We start from the raw sequence: 17,440 nt of genomic DNA on the forward strand, positions 1-17,440 counted from the left end.
CACTTGTTGAAAAGTTTTTAAAATTACGTTTTTAAGGGTAGTATGGGTTAGGGTGTTACAATAGTGGTATCAGAGCCTGGTTGGTTCGTGTGAACCAATTAGGACTTTTCTTTTCCCCGTATGAGCATGTGTAGGGAACACTGTTATTACTTTCTAACGTCTAGTTGTGATTCGTTCAGGAATCATGGCTGCTGCAAGAACGAATGCTCAGATTGCAGAGGCTTTGGCCGCACTCACCAACATAGTGGTTAGAGATCATCAACCTGGAAGAGAGGTAGAGATGAGGTTGGAAAGGTTCATGAAGCAGAAACCGCCAACATTTACCGGAGGTTACAACCCGGATGGAGCTCACAAGTGGCTGGAGGAACTTGAAATAATTTTTGAAGCAATGGATTGTTCCGAGGAAGGAAAGACAACCCTTGGAACATATGTGTTGCGCGAGGAAGCGAATGTGTGGTGGAAGAATGCCAAGTTGAGGCTAGGACCCGGTGGTATGGCTATACCATGGGCAATGTTTAAAAGAGAATTTTTGGTTAAGTATTTTCCTGTGGATGTGAAGAACAAGAAAGTGGTGGAATTCATGGAGTTGAAACAGGGAAATATGACGGTGGCTGACTATGCCGTCAAGTTTGAGACTTTGTGTGCGTTTAGCCCGCATTACAACACTTTGGAAGCGGAGAACGACAAGTGTGTGAAGTTTGAAAGTGGTCTACGTCCAGACATCAAGCATATGATTGGATTTTCGCAGATAAGGGATTTTGCGACCCTTGTGAACAAGAGTAGGATTTGTGATGAAGATGGTAGAGCTAAGGTGAACTACTACAAGGCTGCGAATGACCGAAAAGGGAAAGGACAAGAGCGCGGAAAACCTTATGATAACCGCGGTAGGGGTAATACAAGTGGTGGTAAGAAGCCGGTGAATGGAAGTTGTTACAACTGTGGAGAAAGGGGTCATATGTCTTATGATTGCCCGAAGAAAGGAGATAGGTGTAAGAATTGTGGAAAGCTGGGCCACAAGACCGAAGTGTGTAGGACAAGGGTGGTGTGTTTCAACTGTGGTGAAGAAGGCCACAAGAGTCCGACTTGTAAGAAGCCCAAGAAGGTGATGGGCAAGGTGTTTGCTTTAAGTGGAGAGGATGCTAGCCTTGAGGACAATCTCATTAGAGGTACGTGTTTCATCTATGACACTCCTTTAATTGCGATTATAGATACGGGAGCGACGCATTCTTTTATTTCTTTGGATTGTGCGAAGCGTCTTAGTATTCCTTTAACGGATATGATGGGTAGGATGGAAATAGAAACTCCTGCTAATGGTTCAGTGATTACCCGACAAGTATGTCGTAACTGCCCCGTAACCATTTTTGGTAGGCATTTTGGTATGGATTTAGTGTGTATTCCACTTAGTGGTATGGATGTGATTTTTGGTATGAATTGGTTAATCTTCAACCGAATTCATATCAACTGTCGTGAGAAGGCCGTTGTTTTTCCGAAGCCGGAGGAGAACTTGCATTTGATGAGCGGGAAGGAAGTATCGGAAGCGTTGAAAGAACATGCCGAGATGTTCATGATGTTTGCATCATTGAAGCTCGAAGGAGGAAGTTAAGATAGAAGAGTTACCGATCGTTTGTGAATTCCCAGATGTGTTTCCAGATGACATATCTGACGTGCCTCCAAAGCGATGAGGTAGAGTTTTTCTATCGACCTAGTACCTGGAACTAGCCCGATATCGATGGCGCCGTATCGAATGTCAGCGTCAGAGTTGAATGAATTGAAGAAGCAACTTGAAGAGCTGCTTGAGAAGAGGTTTGTTCGACCGCGTGTTTCGCCATGGGGAGCGCCGGTATTGCTTTGTGAAGAAGAAAGATGGAAGCATGAGATTATGTATAGACTATCGTCAGTTGAACAAAGTGACGATCAAGAATAAATATCCACTTCCGAGGATAGATGATTTGATGGATCAACTAGTTGGAGCTTGCGTGTTTAGTAAGATCGATTTGAGATCTGGATACCATCAGATTAGGAGTGAAGACGGAAGACATACCTAAGACTGCATTTTAGGACGAGGTATGGGCACTACGAGTATTCAGTTATGCCGTTTGGTGTGACCAATGCACCTGGAGTTTTCATGGAGTACATGAACCGAATTTTTCCATTCATTTTTGGATAGATTCGTGGTGGTGTTCATCGACGACATTTTGATTTACTCAAAATCCGAGGAAGAGCACGAAGAGCACTTGAGGATTGTTTTACAAGTCTTGAAGGAGAAGAAGTTGTATGCCAAGTTGTCGAAGTGTGAATTTTGGATGAAAGAGGTGAGTTTCTTAGGGCATATAATTTCAAGTGGAGGAATCGCGGTAGATCCTGCGAAGGTTGACGCTGTGTCACAGTGGGGAACGCCGGAATCTGTTTCAGAGATTAGAAGTTTCCTTGGTTTGGCCGGTTATTATAGAAGATTCATCGAAGGTTTTTCGAAGTTGGCTTTGCCGTTAACCAAGTTGACGAGGAAAGATCAAGCGTTTTGTTTGGGACGGTATTTGTGAGAAGAGTTTCCAAGAGCTCAAGAGAAGATTGACTACTGCACCCGTGTTGATTTTACCTGATGCCAAAGAGTCGTTCGTCGTGGTATTGCGATGCTTCGAAGTTAGGACTTGGTGGAGTGCTTATGCAAGGGGGGTAATGTGGTAGCATATGCTTCAAGGCAACTGAAGGTTCACGAGAGGAACTATCCAACGCATGATTTGGAGTTAGCCGCAGTGGTGTTTGCTTTGAAAGTGTGGAGACACTACTTGTATGGATCGAGGTTTGAAGTGTTTAGTGATCACAAGAGTCTGAAGTACTTATTCGACCAGAAGGAGTTGAATATGAGGCAACGAAGATGGCTCGAATTCTTAAAGGACTACGATTTTGAATTGAGTTATCACCCCGGAAAAGCCAATGTGGTGGCCGATGCATTAAGTAGGAAAACTTTGCATATGTCATCATTGATGGTGAGAGAGTTAGAGTTGATTGAAGAGTTCCGAGACTTGAGTCTTGTGTGTGAAGTTACTTCTTCAAGTGTGAAGCTAGGAATGTTAAAGTTGACGAATCCTTTTCTCGAGGATATTAAAGAACGTCAGAAATCGGATAAGAGATTGATGGAGAAGATGGTACTCATCAATGAAGGTAAGGAGACCAATATCAAGATTGACGAAAGTGGAGTCATGAGATTTCACGGAAGAGTTTGTGTACGGATGTACCCGAATTAAAGAGAATGATCATGGAAGAAGGTCACAGAAGTGGTTTGAGTATTCATCCTGGAGTAACCAAGATGTATCAGGATTTGAGGAAGTTATTTTGGTGGCCGGGAATGAAGAGTCAAATTTCTGAATTTGTTTATTCATGCTTAACTTGTCAGAAATCGAAGATTGAGCATCAGAAGCCGTTTGGTTTGTTACAACCAATGTTTATACCCGAATGGAAATGGGATAGCATTGCAATGGATTTTTGTGGGAGGTTTACCGAAGACCAAGAAAGGTAACGAGGTGATTTGGGTAGTAGTAGATCGTTTGACGAAGTGTGCTCACTTCATTGCTATCAGGAAAGGTACTTTGGTGCCTAAGTTGGCCGAGATTTATGTGGAGCAGATTGTGAGGCTACATGGTATTCCAACAAGTATTATTTCGGATAGAGATCCGAGATTTACTTCTAGATTTTGGGAAAGCTTGCAAGAAGCTTTAGGAACGAAGTTGAGGTTGAGTTCAGCGTATCATCCTCAGACAGATGGTCAGTCGGAGGAGGACGATACAATCCTTAGAGGATTTGTTGAGAGCTTGTGTTTTGGAGCAAAACGTGAATTGGGATTCTTGTTTGCCGTTGGTAGAGTTTACATACAACAACAGTTACCATTCTAGTATCAGAATGGCACCGTTTGAGGCTTTGTATGGGAGAAGGTGTAGGACACCTCTGTGTTGGTATGAAACTGGAGAAGGTGCAATTCTTGGACCAGAGATTGTACAAGAAACAACAGAGAAGATTCGGATGATTCGTGAGAAGATGAAAGCGTCTCAGAGTCGACAGAAGAGTTATCATGATAAGAGGAGGAAGGACATTGAATTCCAAGAAGGGGATCATGTATTCCTACGAGTTACATCGACTACTGGAGTAGGACGTGCGTTGAAGTCAAGGAAGTTGACGTCGAGGTTTATTGGACCGTTTGAGATTTTGAAGCGAGTTGGGAAAGTTGCGTATAGGATTGCATTACCGCCATCATTGGCGAATTTGCACGATGTTTTTCATGTATCACAGTTGCGCAAGTATGTGTCTGATCCGACACACGTGATTGAATCGGACGATGTTCAAGTGAGGGATGACTTGACCATTGAGACTGTGCCTTTGAGAATCGAAGGAAGAGAAGTGAAGAGGTTGAGAAACAAAGAGATTGCATCCGTGAAAGTCGTGTGGGGAGGACCGGCTGGTGAGAATGCGACGTGGGAGTTGGAAAGCAAGATGAGAGATTCTTATCCCGATCTGTTTCTAGGTAATTTCGAGGGCGAAACTCTTTTTAAGGGGGGTAGGATTGTAACGACCCATTTTTCGTATTCGTATATTTTATTAAATGTTATTTTATTTATTAATTGGCTTTTATTATTTTAGTGAGCGACGAATAATTATTTAGCCGAACGTAAGTTATTAGGCGCGAGAACCTTGTTTTGGGCTTAAATGGGCGTGAGAGGCATGGGCCTAAGCCATTTGGGCTTGGTTCATGACAAATGAGAAGTAGTATAAGTAGCAAGTCAAACATATGAATAGTATCATAAATTCATTTCTTTGAGTTTGAGTGAGTAGAAGCAAGATAGAGCAAGAGCTAGGGTTTTGGCTAAGAGAAAGCTTGAGCAAGAGAAGGCTTGGATCATCATCTTTGCTTAAGGTAAGAGATTAGAATTCATGATTCTTGAGTGACAAGAGGGGGGAGATTGTCTATGTCTCCGTTCCCGAACTCTCCCACTCAATTTCTTTTAGACTTTGATTAAGCTTTTGTATGTGAGTGTGATGTTCTTCATCATCACTTTGTATGTGTTAATCACTAGCTTGATTCCATGAAGAATATGTATGTGTTTGGATCATTTTTGTTAAGTTTATAAAAGTTACTTAAAACCCAAGAAAATTGCCATGATTTTGATTATTTGAGGTAATTGGATGTTTGGAAGGGATGATTAATGTTCCTTGATACCATATATGTTTGGAATGGCTGTTTATATGAATTTATAACATGTTTGGATGAATTTTTGAGTTGATTTGAGGTTAAACCGCCTTAGATAACTCAAGAACAGATATTCTGTTCTGGTGTGGTTCGCTAAGCGACCAGGAGTTCGCTGTAGCGAACAGGTTCGCTGGATCTCGCCGAAGCTCGCTATGAGCAGGTGACTTCCTGGTGAGGTTCGCCAAGTCTCGCTAAGGCTTCGCTTAGCGAAGGCCTCTGTGACAGCAATTTTTGTTGATGTTTATAAGTGTGATTAGGCACTTGTAACATGGTTTAAAAGTATCCTTACATGATTGTTGATACATGTTGATGCTGTTAATGCTTATTGTTAATCGTTATATGATTGATAAACGTGTATGCAATAAGTTGTAGCTTAAAGTGAGCAATGTTATGTTTTGGCATTAATTTGCAATGTTAAGTGAATGTGTTAGGATTGTGTTCCCGCATTCATAAAAGAGTAGCTTCGAGCTAGAGAATATCATATGGTTGATATGTGTATGCATACATGCATTCATGATTGTATGTGAACATTGGAAACTTGGGTTCCAATAACGAAAATGGATTATGTGTCCATAATGAAGCCGAGGATCGGATTAGATGAATCCATGAGTCCGGAGTTGCTATCCAACAGGATATAAAACTGTTTTGGCTTATCCAAGGGAGATAAGATGGTTCGGTAAGTTCCGACATATCCAGCATGATATAAAACTGTTCTTGGTCCACCGTTGGTGAGACATCTTGGTACCACATGCATTTAGTTATGTCTAGGGATGGCATGACAGTGAATTAATTGGCATTAGATACCTTAGGGTAAATGCGCATATATTTGATAAATGGTACGTGACATTATTTGGTTGAATTGTGTTGAACTTTATTAATTGATAATCGTTTAGTGCGATGTTTTGGGCGTGAGTTAGAATATGTATAATGTAGTTCGAAAGTGTAAGGTCTTTCTTATGCTCGTATGATATGCGATTATGTTTTCTAACTCTCTGCTTTGTGTTATTTGCTGGACCTTTGGGGGTTCAGATATTCAGGCTGAGGATTGTGCCGACGTTTTAGACTGCTGTTCTAGCGTGGTGTTGAAGTACCTTTTGGTGAGGAGACTTAGCATAGATTACTCCTCTTAGTACTAGCTTTTGACTAGAGTTTGTAAATAGTGAATGCTCTGGTAATGTAACATCGAGTCGGGGTTACGCTTGGATTTCATCGTATATCGGTGTTACCTTTTTGTTATGCTAGTTCTTGTATAAGTGACATCCTTAGGGATGAATATGGCTTATGTATATATATATGTATATATATATGCATGCTTGGTTTGATTGGAATCCGCTGTTGCTTTTCATGTTAAATTTCATGATGCTCTGTGTGTATGCTTGTGTTTAATTACCGCGTGGCACTCTGCCTTTACACTTGTTGAAAAGTTTTTAAAATTACGTTTTTAAGGGTAGTATGGGTTAGGGTGTTACAATAGTGGTATCAGAGCCTGGTTGGTTCGTGTGAACCAATTAGGACTTTTCTTTTCCCCGTATGAGCATGTGTAGGGGAACACTGTTAGTACTTTCTAACGTCTAGTTGTGATTCGTTCAGGAATCATGGCTGCTGCAAGAACGAATGCTCAGATTGCGGAGGCTTTGGCCGCACTCACCAACATAGTGGTTAGAGATCATCAACCTGGAAGAGAGGTAGAGATGAGGTTGGAAAGGTTCATGAAGCAGAAACCGCCAACATTTACCGGAGGTTACAACCCGGATGGAGCTCACAAGTGGCTGAGGAACTTGAAATAATTTTTGAAGCAATGGATTGTTCCGAGGAAGGAAAGACAACCCTTGGAACATATGTGTTGCGCGAGGAAGCGAATGTGTGGTGGAAGAATGCCAAGTTGAGGCTAGGACCCGGTGGTATGGCTATACCATGGGCAATGTTTAAAAGAGAATTTTTGGTTAAGTATTTTCCTGTGGATGTGAAGAACAAGAAAGTGGTGGAATTCATGGAGTTGAAACAGGGAAATATGACGGTGGCTGACTATGCCGTCAAGTTTGAGACTTTGTGTGCGTTTAGCCCGCATTACAACACTTTGGAAGCGGAGAACGACAAGTGTGTGAAGTTTGAAAGTGGTCTACGTCCAGACATCAAGCATATGATTGGATTTTCGCAGATAAGGGATTTTGCGACCCTTGTGACAAGAGTAGGATTTGTGATGAAGATGGTAGAGCTAAGGTGAACTACTACAAGCTGCGAATGACCGAAAAGGGAAAGGACAAGAGCGCGGAAAACCTTATGATAACCGCGGTAGGGGGTAATACAAGTGGTGGTAAGAAGCCGGTGAATGGAAGTTGTTACAACTGTGGAGAAAGGGGTCATATGTCTTATGATTGCCCGAAGAAAGGAGATAGGTGTAAGAATTGTGGAAAGCTGGGCCACAAGACCGAAGTGTGTAGGACAAGGGTGGTGTGTTTCAACTGTGGTGAAGAAGGCCACAAGAGTCCGACTTGTAAGAAGCCCAAGAAGGTGATGGGCAAGGTGTTTGCTTTAAGTGGAGAGGGATGCTAGCCTTGAGGACAATCTCATTAGAGGTACGTGTTTCATCTATGACACTCCTTTAATTGCGATTATAGATACGGGAGCGACGCATTCTTTTATTTCTTTGGATTGTGCGAAGCGTCTTAGTATTCCTTTAACGGATATGATGGGTAGGATGGAAATAGAAACTCCTGCTAATGGTTCAGTGATTACCCGACAAGTATGTCGTAACTGCCCCGTAACCATTTTTGGTAGGCATTTTGGTATGGATTTAGTGTGTATTCCACTTAGTGGTATGGATGTGATTTTTGGTATGAATTGGTTAATCTTCAACCGAATTCATATCAACTGTCGTGAGAAGGCCGTTGTTTTTCCGAAGCCGGAGGAGAACTTGCATTTGATGAGCGGGAAGGAAGTATCGGAAGCGTTGAAAGAACATGCCGAGATGTTCATGATGTTTGCATCATTGAAGCTCGAAGGAGGAGTTAAGATAGAAGAGTTACCGATCGTTTGTGAATTCCCAGATGTGTTTCCAGATGACATATCTGACGTGCCTCCAAAGCGAGAGGTAGAGTTTTCTATCGACCTAGTACCTGGAACTAGCCCGATATCGATGGCGCCGTATCGAATGTCAGCGTCAGAGTTGAATGAATTGAAGAAGCAACTTGAAGAGCTGCTTGAGAAGAGGTTTGTTCGACCGAGTGTTTCGCCATGGGGAGCGCCGGTATTGCTTGTGAAGAAGAAAGATGGAAGCATGAGATTATGTATAGACTATCGTCAGTTGAACAAAGTGACGATCAAGAATAAATATCCACTTCCGAGGATAGATGATTTGATGGATCAACTAGTTGGAGCTTGCGTGTTTAGTAAGATCGATTTGAGATCTGGATACCATCAGATTAGAGTGAAGACGGAAGACATACCTAAGACTGCATTTAGGACGAGGTATGGGCACTACGAGTATTCAGTTATGCCGTTTGGTGTGACCAATGCACCTGGAGTTTTCATGGAGTACATGAACCGAATTTTCCATTCATTTTTGGATAGATTCGTGGTGGTGTTCATCGACGACATTTTGATTTACTCAAAATCCGAGGAAGAGCACGAAGAGCACTTGAGGATTGTTTTACAAGTCTTGAAGGAGAAGAAGTTGTATGCCAAGTTGTCGAAGTGTGAATTTTGGATGAAAGAGGTGAGTTTCTTAGGGCATATAATTTCAAGTGGAGGAATCGCGGTAGATCCTGCGAAGGTTGACGCTGTGTCACAGTGGGGAACGCCGGAATCTGTTTCAGAGATTAGAAGTTTCCTTGGTTTGGCCGGGGTTATTATAGAAGATTCATCGAAGGTTTTTCGAAGTTGGCTTTGCCGTTAACCAAGTTGACGAGGAAAGATCAAGCGTTTGTTTGGGACGGTATTTGTGAGAAGAGTTTCCAAGAGCTCAAGAGAAGATTGACTACTGCACCCGTGTTGATTTTACCTGATGCCAAAGAGTCGTTCGTCGTGTATTGCGATGCTTCGAAGTTAGGACTTGGTGGAGTGCTTATGCAAGGGGGTAATGTGGTAGCATATGCTTCAAGGCAACTGAAGGTTCACGAGAGGAACTATCCAACGCATGATTTGGAGTTAGCCGCAGTGGTGTTTGCTTTGAAAGTGTGGAGACACTACTTGTATGGATCGAGGTTTGAAGTGTTTAGTGATCACAAGAGTCTGAAGTACTTATTCGACCAGAAGGAGTTGAATATGAGGCAACGAAGATGGCTCGAATTCTTAAAGGACTACGATTTTGAATTGAGTTATCACCCCGGAAAAGCCAATGTGGTGGCCGATGCATTAAGTAGGAAAACTTTGCATATGTCATCATTGATGGTGAGAGAGTTAGAGTTGATTGAAGAGTTCCGAGACTTGAGTCTTGTGTGTGAAGTTACTTCTTCAAGTGTGAAGCTAGGAATGTTAAAGTTGACGAATCCTTTTCTCGAGGATATTAAAGAACGTCAGAAATCGGATAAGAGATTGATGGAGAAGATGGTACTCATCAATGAAGGTAAGGAGACCAATATCAAGATTGACGAAAGTGGAGTCATGAGATTTCACGGAAGAGTTTGTGTACCGGATGTACCCCGAATTAAAGAGAATGATCATGGAAGAAGGTCACAGAAGTGGTTTGAGTATTCATCCTGGAGTAACCAAGATGTATCAGGATTTGAGGAAGTTATTTTGGTGGCCGGGGAATGAAGAGGGCAAATTCTGAATTTGTTTATTCATGCTTAACTTGTCAGAAATCGAAGATTGAGCATCAGAAGCCGTTTGGTTTGTTACAACAATGTTTATACCCGAATGGAAATGGGATAGCATTGCAATGGATTTTGTGGGAGGTTTACCGAAGACCAAGAAAGGTAACGAGGTGATTTGGGTAGTATGTAGATCGTTTGACGAAGTGTGCTCACTTCATTGCTATCAGGAAAGGTACTTTGGTGCCTAAGTTGGCCGAGATTTATGTGGAGCAGATTGTGAGGCTACATGGTATTCAACAAGTATTATTTCGGATAGAGATCCGAGATTTACTTCTAGATTTTGGGAAAGCTTGCAAGAAGCTTTAGGAACGAAGTTGAGGTTGAGTTCAGCGTATCATCCTCAGACAGATGGTCAGTCGGAGAGGACGATACAATCCTTAGAGGATTTGTTGAGAGCTTGTGTTTTGGAGCAAAACGTGAATTGGGATTCTTGTTTGCCGTTGGTAGAGTTTACATACAACAACAGTTACCATTCTAGTATCGGAATGGCACCGTTTGAGGCTTTGTATGGGAGAAGGTGTAGGACACCTCTGTGTTGGTATGAAACTGGAGAAGGTGCAATTCTTGGACCAGAGATTGTACAAGAAACAACAGAGAAGATTCGGATGATTCGTGAGAAGATGAAAGCGTCTCAGAGTCGACAGAAGAGTTATCATGATAAGAGGAGGAAGGACATTGAATTCCAAGAAGGGGATCATGTATTCCTACGAGTTACATCGACTACTGGAGTAGGACGTGCGTTGAAGTCAAGGAAGTTGACGTCGAGGTTTATTGGACCGTTTGAGATTTTGAAGCGAGTTGGGAAAGTTGCGTATAGGATTGCATTACCGCCATCATTGGCGAATTTGCACGATGTTTTTTCATGTATCACAGTTGCGCAAGTATGTGTCTGATCCGACACACGTGATTGAATCGGACGATGTTCAAGTGAGGGATGACTTGACCATTGAGACTGTGCCTTTGAGAATCGAAGGAAGAGAAGTGAAGAGGTTGAGAAACAAAGAGATTGCATCCGTGAAAGTCGTGTGGGGAGGACCGGCTGGTGAGAATGCGACGTGGGAGTTGGAAAGCAAGATGAGAGATTCTTATCCCGATCTGTTTCTAGGTAATTTCGAGGGCGAAATTCTTTTAAGGGGGGTAGGATTGTAACGACCCATTTTTCGTATTCGTATATTTTATTAAATGTTATTTTATTTATTAATTGGCTTTTATTATTTTAGTGAGCGACGAATAATTATTTAGCCGAACGTAAGTTATTAGGCGCGAGAACCTTGTTTTGGGCTTAAATGGGCGTGAGAGGCATGGGCCTAAGCCATTTGGGCTTGGTTCATGACAAATGAGAAGTAGTATAAGTAGCAAGTCAAACATATGAATAGTATCATAAATTCATTTCTTTGAGTTTGAGTGAGTAGAAGCAAGATAGAGCAAGAGCTAGGGTTTTGGCTAAGAGAAAGCTTGAGCAAGAGAAGGCTTGGATCATCATCTTTGCTTAAGGTAAGAGATTAGAATTCATGATTCTTGAGTGACAAGGAGGGGGGAGATTGTCTATGTCTCCGTTCCCGAACTCTCCCACTCAATTTCTTTTAGACTTTGATTAAGCTTTTGTATGTGAGTGTGATGTTCTTCATCATCACTTTGTATGTGTTAATCACTAGCTTGATTCCATGAAGAATATGTATGTGTTTGGATCATTTTTGTTAAGTTTATAAAAGTTACTTAAAACCCAAGAAATTGCCATGATTTTGATTATTTGAGGTAATTGGATGTTTGGAAGGGATGATTAATGTTCCTTGATACCATATATGTTTGGAATGGCTGTTTATATGAATTTATAACATGTTTGGATGAATTTTTGAGTTGATTTGAGGTTAAACCGCCTTAGATAACTCAAGAACAGATATTCTGTTCTGGTGTGGTTCGCTAAGCGACCAGGAGTTCGCTGTAGCGAACAGGTTCGCTGGATCTCGCCGAAGCTCGCTATGAGCAGGTGACTTCCTGGTGAGGTTCGCCAAGTCTCGCTAAGGCTTCGCTTAGCGAAGGCCTCTGTGACAGCAATTTTGTTGATGTTTATAAGTGTGATTAAGCACTTGTAACATGGTTTAAAAGTATCCTTACATGATTGTTGATACATGTTGATGCTGTTAATGCTTATTGTTAATCGTTATATGATTGATGAACGTGTATGCAATAAGTTGTAGCTTAAAGTGAGCAATGTTATGTTTTGGCATTAATTTGCAATGTTAAGTGAATGTGTTAGGATTGTGTTCCCGCATTCATAAAAGAGTAGCTTCGAGCTAGAGAATATCATATGGTTGATATGTGTATGCATACATGCATTCATGATTGTATGTGAACATTGGAAACTTGGGTTCCAATAACGAAAAATGGATTATGTGTCCATAATGAAGCCGAGGATCGGATTAGATGAATCCATGAGTCCGGAGTTGCTATCCAACAGGATATAAAACTGTTTTGGCTTATCCAAGGGAGATAAGATGGTTCGGTAAGTTCCGACATATCCAGCATGATATAAAACTGTTCTTGGTCCACCGTTGGTGAGACATCTTGGTACCACATGCATTTAGTTATGTCTAGGGATGGCATGACAGTGAATTAATTGGCATTAGATACCTTAGGGTAAATGCGCATATATTTGATAAATGGTACGTGACATTATTTGGTTGAATTGTGTTGAACTTTATTAATTGATAATCGTTTTAGTGCGATGTTTTGGCGTGAGTTAGAATATGTATGATGTAGTTCGAAAGTGTAAGGTCTTTCTTATGCTCGTATGATATGCGATTATGTTTTCTAACTCTCTGCTTTGTGTTATTTGCTGGACCTTTGGGGGTTCAGATATTCAGGCTGAGGATTGTGCCGACGTTTAGACTGCTGTTCTAGCGTGGTGTTGAAGTACCTTTTGGTGAGGAGACTTAGCATAGATTACTCCTCTTAGTACTAGCTTTTGACTAGAGTTTGTAAATAGTGAATGCTCTGGTAATGTAACATCGAGTCGGGGTTACGCTTGGATTTCATCGTATATCGGTGTTACCTTTTTGTTATGCTAGTTCTTGTATAAGTGACATCCTTAGGGATGAATATGGCTTATGTATATATATTATATGTATATATATATGCATGCTTGGTTTGATTGGAATCCGCTGTTGCTTTTCATGTTAAATTTCATGATGCTCTGTGTGTATGCTTGTGTTTAATTACCGCGTGGCACTCTGCCTTTACACTTGTTGAAAAGTTTTTAAAATTACGTTTTTAAGGGTAGTATGGGTTAGGGTGTTACATAGGGGATGAGTAAAAATAGGGCACGGTAGAAACTCTTACATAGGGAATGAGTAAAATAGAGCGCGCGAGAAAGTCGTACATAGTGAATGAGCAAAAATAAGGCGCACGATAAAATCGTAATAAGCAAATGAGTAAAAATATAACGGACAAGAAACTCGTGGCTAGGAAATGAGTAAAAATAGGGCATGCGAAAACTTGACAATAGGGAATGAGTAAAAAACATAGAACGCGACAATTATTATTATTATATATATATATAGCGGATGGATAAAAAATAAGACGAACAATAATTATTAATCTATTCATAGATAGCAACACATGAATCCGTCGTGTAATATCACAAATTTTGATTGAGATTTTAAATTAAGCGATTTTGATTCAACAAATATGATTGAGTAGATTGTTTGGAATTTCATTATAATTTATAATTTTTTTTATCTTATTATCCTCAAGTTATTATTGCTATAGACAACTAAATTATAAATAATAAAAATAAATAAATCATATAAATTTCTAAATTATAATAAATAAAGTGATAAATCTCAACTTAAGATATCCACATTAGATAAACATAAAGAGTAGACAATAATATAGTTCATACCAAAGATACCCATAATCAAAATGCCTAAGCAACACTAATTGATCAACAATAATAGCTTAGTCATAAAACAAATCCTAAAATAAACCAGATTTAGTTCAACCTAATACACAAGAACACCTAAAGCAATAACTAACACACATTAAAACACAACAAACTGTTAACAAAATACAGCACAACAATGGCCCCTTGAACCAAAACATAAGCGATAAACAAACAAAATAAACAGGCAAACACACAGCCTTTGCATTGAAGGCCAACACGCAAACACTTTCAGCAGCAAAACCACTAAAAACGCATAGTAGAAGAAGAACTTTCTGTGCTTATTCCACCCATAATTATAGCATTGTCAACAGCTTTGGATTTATTTATTTCCTTGCGAGACACAACTTGAACAACATCCTCAATCAAAGCACCCTTTCCATGACCAACAAACTCTTGGCCAAATGATACTATTCCAGTTCCCCCATCACAACCAAATCCAAGAGTAGGCCCTTCAAAAATTACCTAAAACAATTTCAAAAAACAATTGCAACAAAATCAATTAATGAACACAGATAAAATTTGCAAAAACAATCAAATAGGTCTCTATGCAAAAAGCTAAGGTACCTGGTTTGAAAACGCATATTTGCCATCAAATTGAAGGGTTTTGATAACATCAATATCATCTGTGATACGAAGAACCTCAACAACATGATCAGACAGCTCATCAACTCTAATAGATTTCTTCACAATCATTAAGACTAACTTATCAGCCAGTATTTTTTTCACCATAGTCACTCAAAGCAAAGGAAGATCCCTGAAAAAACAACATAGACAACATGTTAAAAACAATGAAAAAGCATAAAATCAAAACTGCAACGGATGTACATTTGAACAAAACATAACAGTACAAATAATACATTGTCACGAATGGATTCAATTCCTTCAAGCAAATTCTCAGACATTGGCAACAATACTCCAGATGTTCCATCCTGAATGCCAATTTGAAGAGAACACCTATAACAAACACAAATTCAGAAACTTAAAAAATAAATAGGGAAACTAATGAAGGAAAACCAGTTTTAAATAAAAAACTGCAGCACATTACTTTGATGTAGAGCTGAAGACAGTAAGATGGCAATGAACACAATAATAAGAACACGTCCAATATTTAAAAAAGCTCCACAGTGACAAACCGATAGAACCACTGATCAACTTTGAAAAGACCAACAATTTTGCCACAGAGAACAAACAATCCATCCTGAAATGTGTGAATCAGTTCATGCACAGTTTTATGTGGATAGAGCCGAGTAAACTCCAGCTCTTTACATGATTTGGAACCTGAATAGTATTCTTTCTTAACCAAAGGAACGGAACAACACTTATATCCCATACTAAAACAAAATCACCAATAAAATTATCAATGGAAAACAAAAAATCAGCTAAAACAATGAATACTATAAAATAGGATAAGAATCTCACTCATTCTTAAACTGATCCACTTCCACATAAGGAGGATTCAATAAAACTTTGCTAACATCATCAATACATTCAATAAACACAAAACCTAACCATTTTGAATCAAAAGATAAGAGGTTAATTAAAAACAAAGGACATCATAAATAATAAACAAAAAGCAGACAAAAAATTAACATTAAACATACCATTTTTGGCAACAATCCTGACAAAAAGCAGTACTAAAATAGGCAAATCCCTGGTACATCCATTCAACATCCTCTCCAACTCATAAGCATTACGACCAGATAGAAAACACTCAAACTTTCCACTACATAAAACACCATAAGATCACACAAACATACAACCAAAATCAAAAACAGGACACTAAGAAAAGAAAAAAAATTCAATTAATACCACATATCAGCTAATATAACTCTCACACCACAATCCATTCCACCACTCATTCCATCAGCTGGATGGCAAAAATACATCAATGACAACACCCATAACATCTACACAGCAAAAGATACAAAAGTTACATTAAAAATCCCTAACAAAACCTAATGAAACATTTACACAAAAATTTATAAGAGAAAATAAACAGCTAACCAAACTTAACAAAAAAACATCACATACCAACTAAATAATTCAAACCATTTGTAAAGTTCCGCATCTTTTGGAAAGAAAACAACTTGAGAGCATAATGAGGAATGGCCAAACTCTGAGAGAGGGCAACAGTGGTCATGATGCAGAAAACTATCCTGAACTGACTGAAAGTAAACATACACTGGCTAATATTTTTTTTACATGAAAATATTCAATCATGTATACACCATCTTCGAATAAAATATTAGCAAAACGATCAACAAATTCAGCAGGAACAGTTGCTTGAATCTTTTTACCCTGCAGATGAAATCAAACATAAATTGTAACAAAAGTCAAAATAGAAAAAATATTCACAACACTCAAAACAAACAACAAAATGTACAAATATAACCTCTTTGTCAAGTAAAATAAGCTCAATCTCATAAATATCATGTGTTTTCAAACAACGTCTAACTTTCCACATTCTCACCACCCTAACCTTAATGGACCAATCTAAACTATTACAACGAAGACGATCCAAAGGAGTGAACCGATGAGTAAATTCCATTACCTAAAGAGAGATTGTTTACAGAGAAAACAATGACTTTGTAATATATAACTTTAAACTCATGCAACTGACTTATATAAGGAAAAATAACAATGGTTTGGCAGGGCAAATTACGGTACAATCCTTCCAATTAAAGGATATAATCGCATAACAGCTTTATCATTAAGCACCCATCAAAAATTAAATTAAAGGATTGACATGTGCATTAATGTGATAAGTTGAATGACTACTTGGGGTAAATTTTCTTCTTTGAGTTGACAGCTAATCACACACAAAGAGGAAACAACAGGTATTGGTAACTACATAAAAGAGGAAATAAGCTTTATATGGAATGATACTATCCTTAGTTAACTCAGACTTGAAGTTATAAGAAATTACTAACTCAACTGTTTTTTAAGTAGGTGGTATTCTAAAAATTTTGATCATTTTAGAGTAGTTAATCTGAATTAACAAAAAAAAAGATTAATAACCTAAATCAATTTTAACATTTTTTTTCAATACGTAAAAATAGGGCGAGCAAAAAAATCATCGGTAGCAAATGAGTAAAAATAGAGCGCGCTAGAAAATCAAACGTAGCGGATGATGTAGTTATCATATTCTAAAAAGAGTGAAAATTTTAAGTATTGCGACTACTTAAAATTCGTTCAGCTCATACTCCACGTGTGAGCCCACATCAAGATTCATCCATGTCATATGCCACTTGTTGAGTCAGGGGGGTAACGCAAAGAAAAAATATTTTAAGAATAATATTTTAAGATTAACACTAATAGAAAAATAATAATAAGACTAATATAGTGAAAAAATTGATTTTTTTCCTGTGTCCAAATCAAATGAACCAAGTCTCTATTTATAGACAAAAAAAAATCATGATTTTTGGTGAAAAAAATAAATAAAAA

General features: G+C 39.1%; 1 protein-coding gene and 1 pseudogene across 1 annotated transcript; one reads left to right on the forward strand and one right to left on the reverse strand.

The window, feature by feature from the left end:
- The first annotated feature begins 7,582 nt into the window (after positions 1-7,582).
- LOC123884060 lies at positions 7,583-8,573 on the forward strand (annotated as a pseudogene).
- A 6,129-nt stretch (positions 8,574-14,702) lies between these two features.
- On the reverse strand, positions 14,703-16,544 carry LOC123886205. The gene is made up of 8 exons (XM_045935540.1): positions 16,389-16,544; positions 16,199-16,294; positions 15,806-15,903; positions 15,598-15,719; positions 15,416-15,500; positions 15,130-15,327; positions 14,854-14,950; positions 14,703-14,750 (listed from the first exon to the last, which is right to left on the reverse strand). Exons 1-8 carry the CDS (start codon positions 16,542-16,544, stop codon positions 14,703-14,705), a joined length of 900 nt encoding a protein of 299 aa, XP_045791496.1.
- Positions 16,545-17,440: the final 896 nt, after the last annotated feature.

Source organism: Trifolium pratense, linkage group LG5 (assembly GCF_020283565.1).
Source record: "Trifolium pratense cultivar HEN17-A07 linkage group LG5, ARS_RC_1.1, whole genome shotgun sequence".
Classification (NCBI taxonomy): Eukaryota; Viridiplantae; Streptophyta; class Magnoliopsida; order Fabales; family Fabaceae; genus Trifolium; species Trifolium pratense.

Coding starts and splice junctions, on each gene's coding strand:
- LOC123886205 (XM_045935540.1), bottom strand. CDS start 16,544: ATGGAATTTACTCATCGGTTCACTCCTTTGGATCGTCTTCGTTGTAAT. Junction 16,295..16,388: donor TTATTTTACTTGACAAAGAG/GTTATATTTGTA, acceptor TTTCATCTGCAG/GGTAAAAAGATTCAAGCAAC. Junction 15,720..15,805: donor GTTATATTAGCTGATATGTG/GTATTAATTGAA, acceptor TGTTTTATGTAG/TGGAAAGTTTGAGTGTTTTC.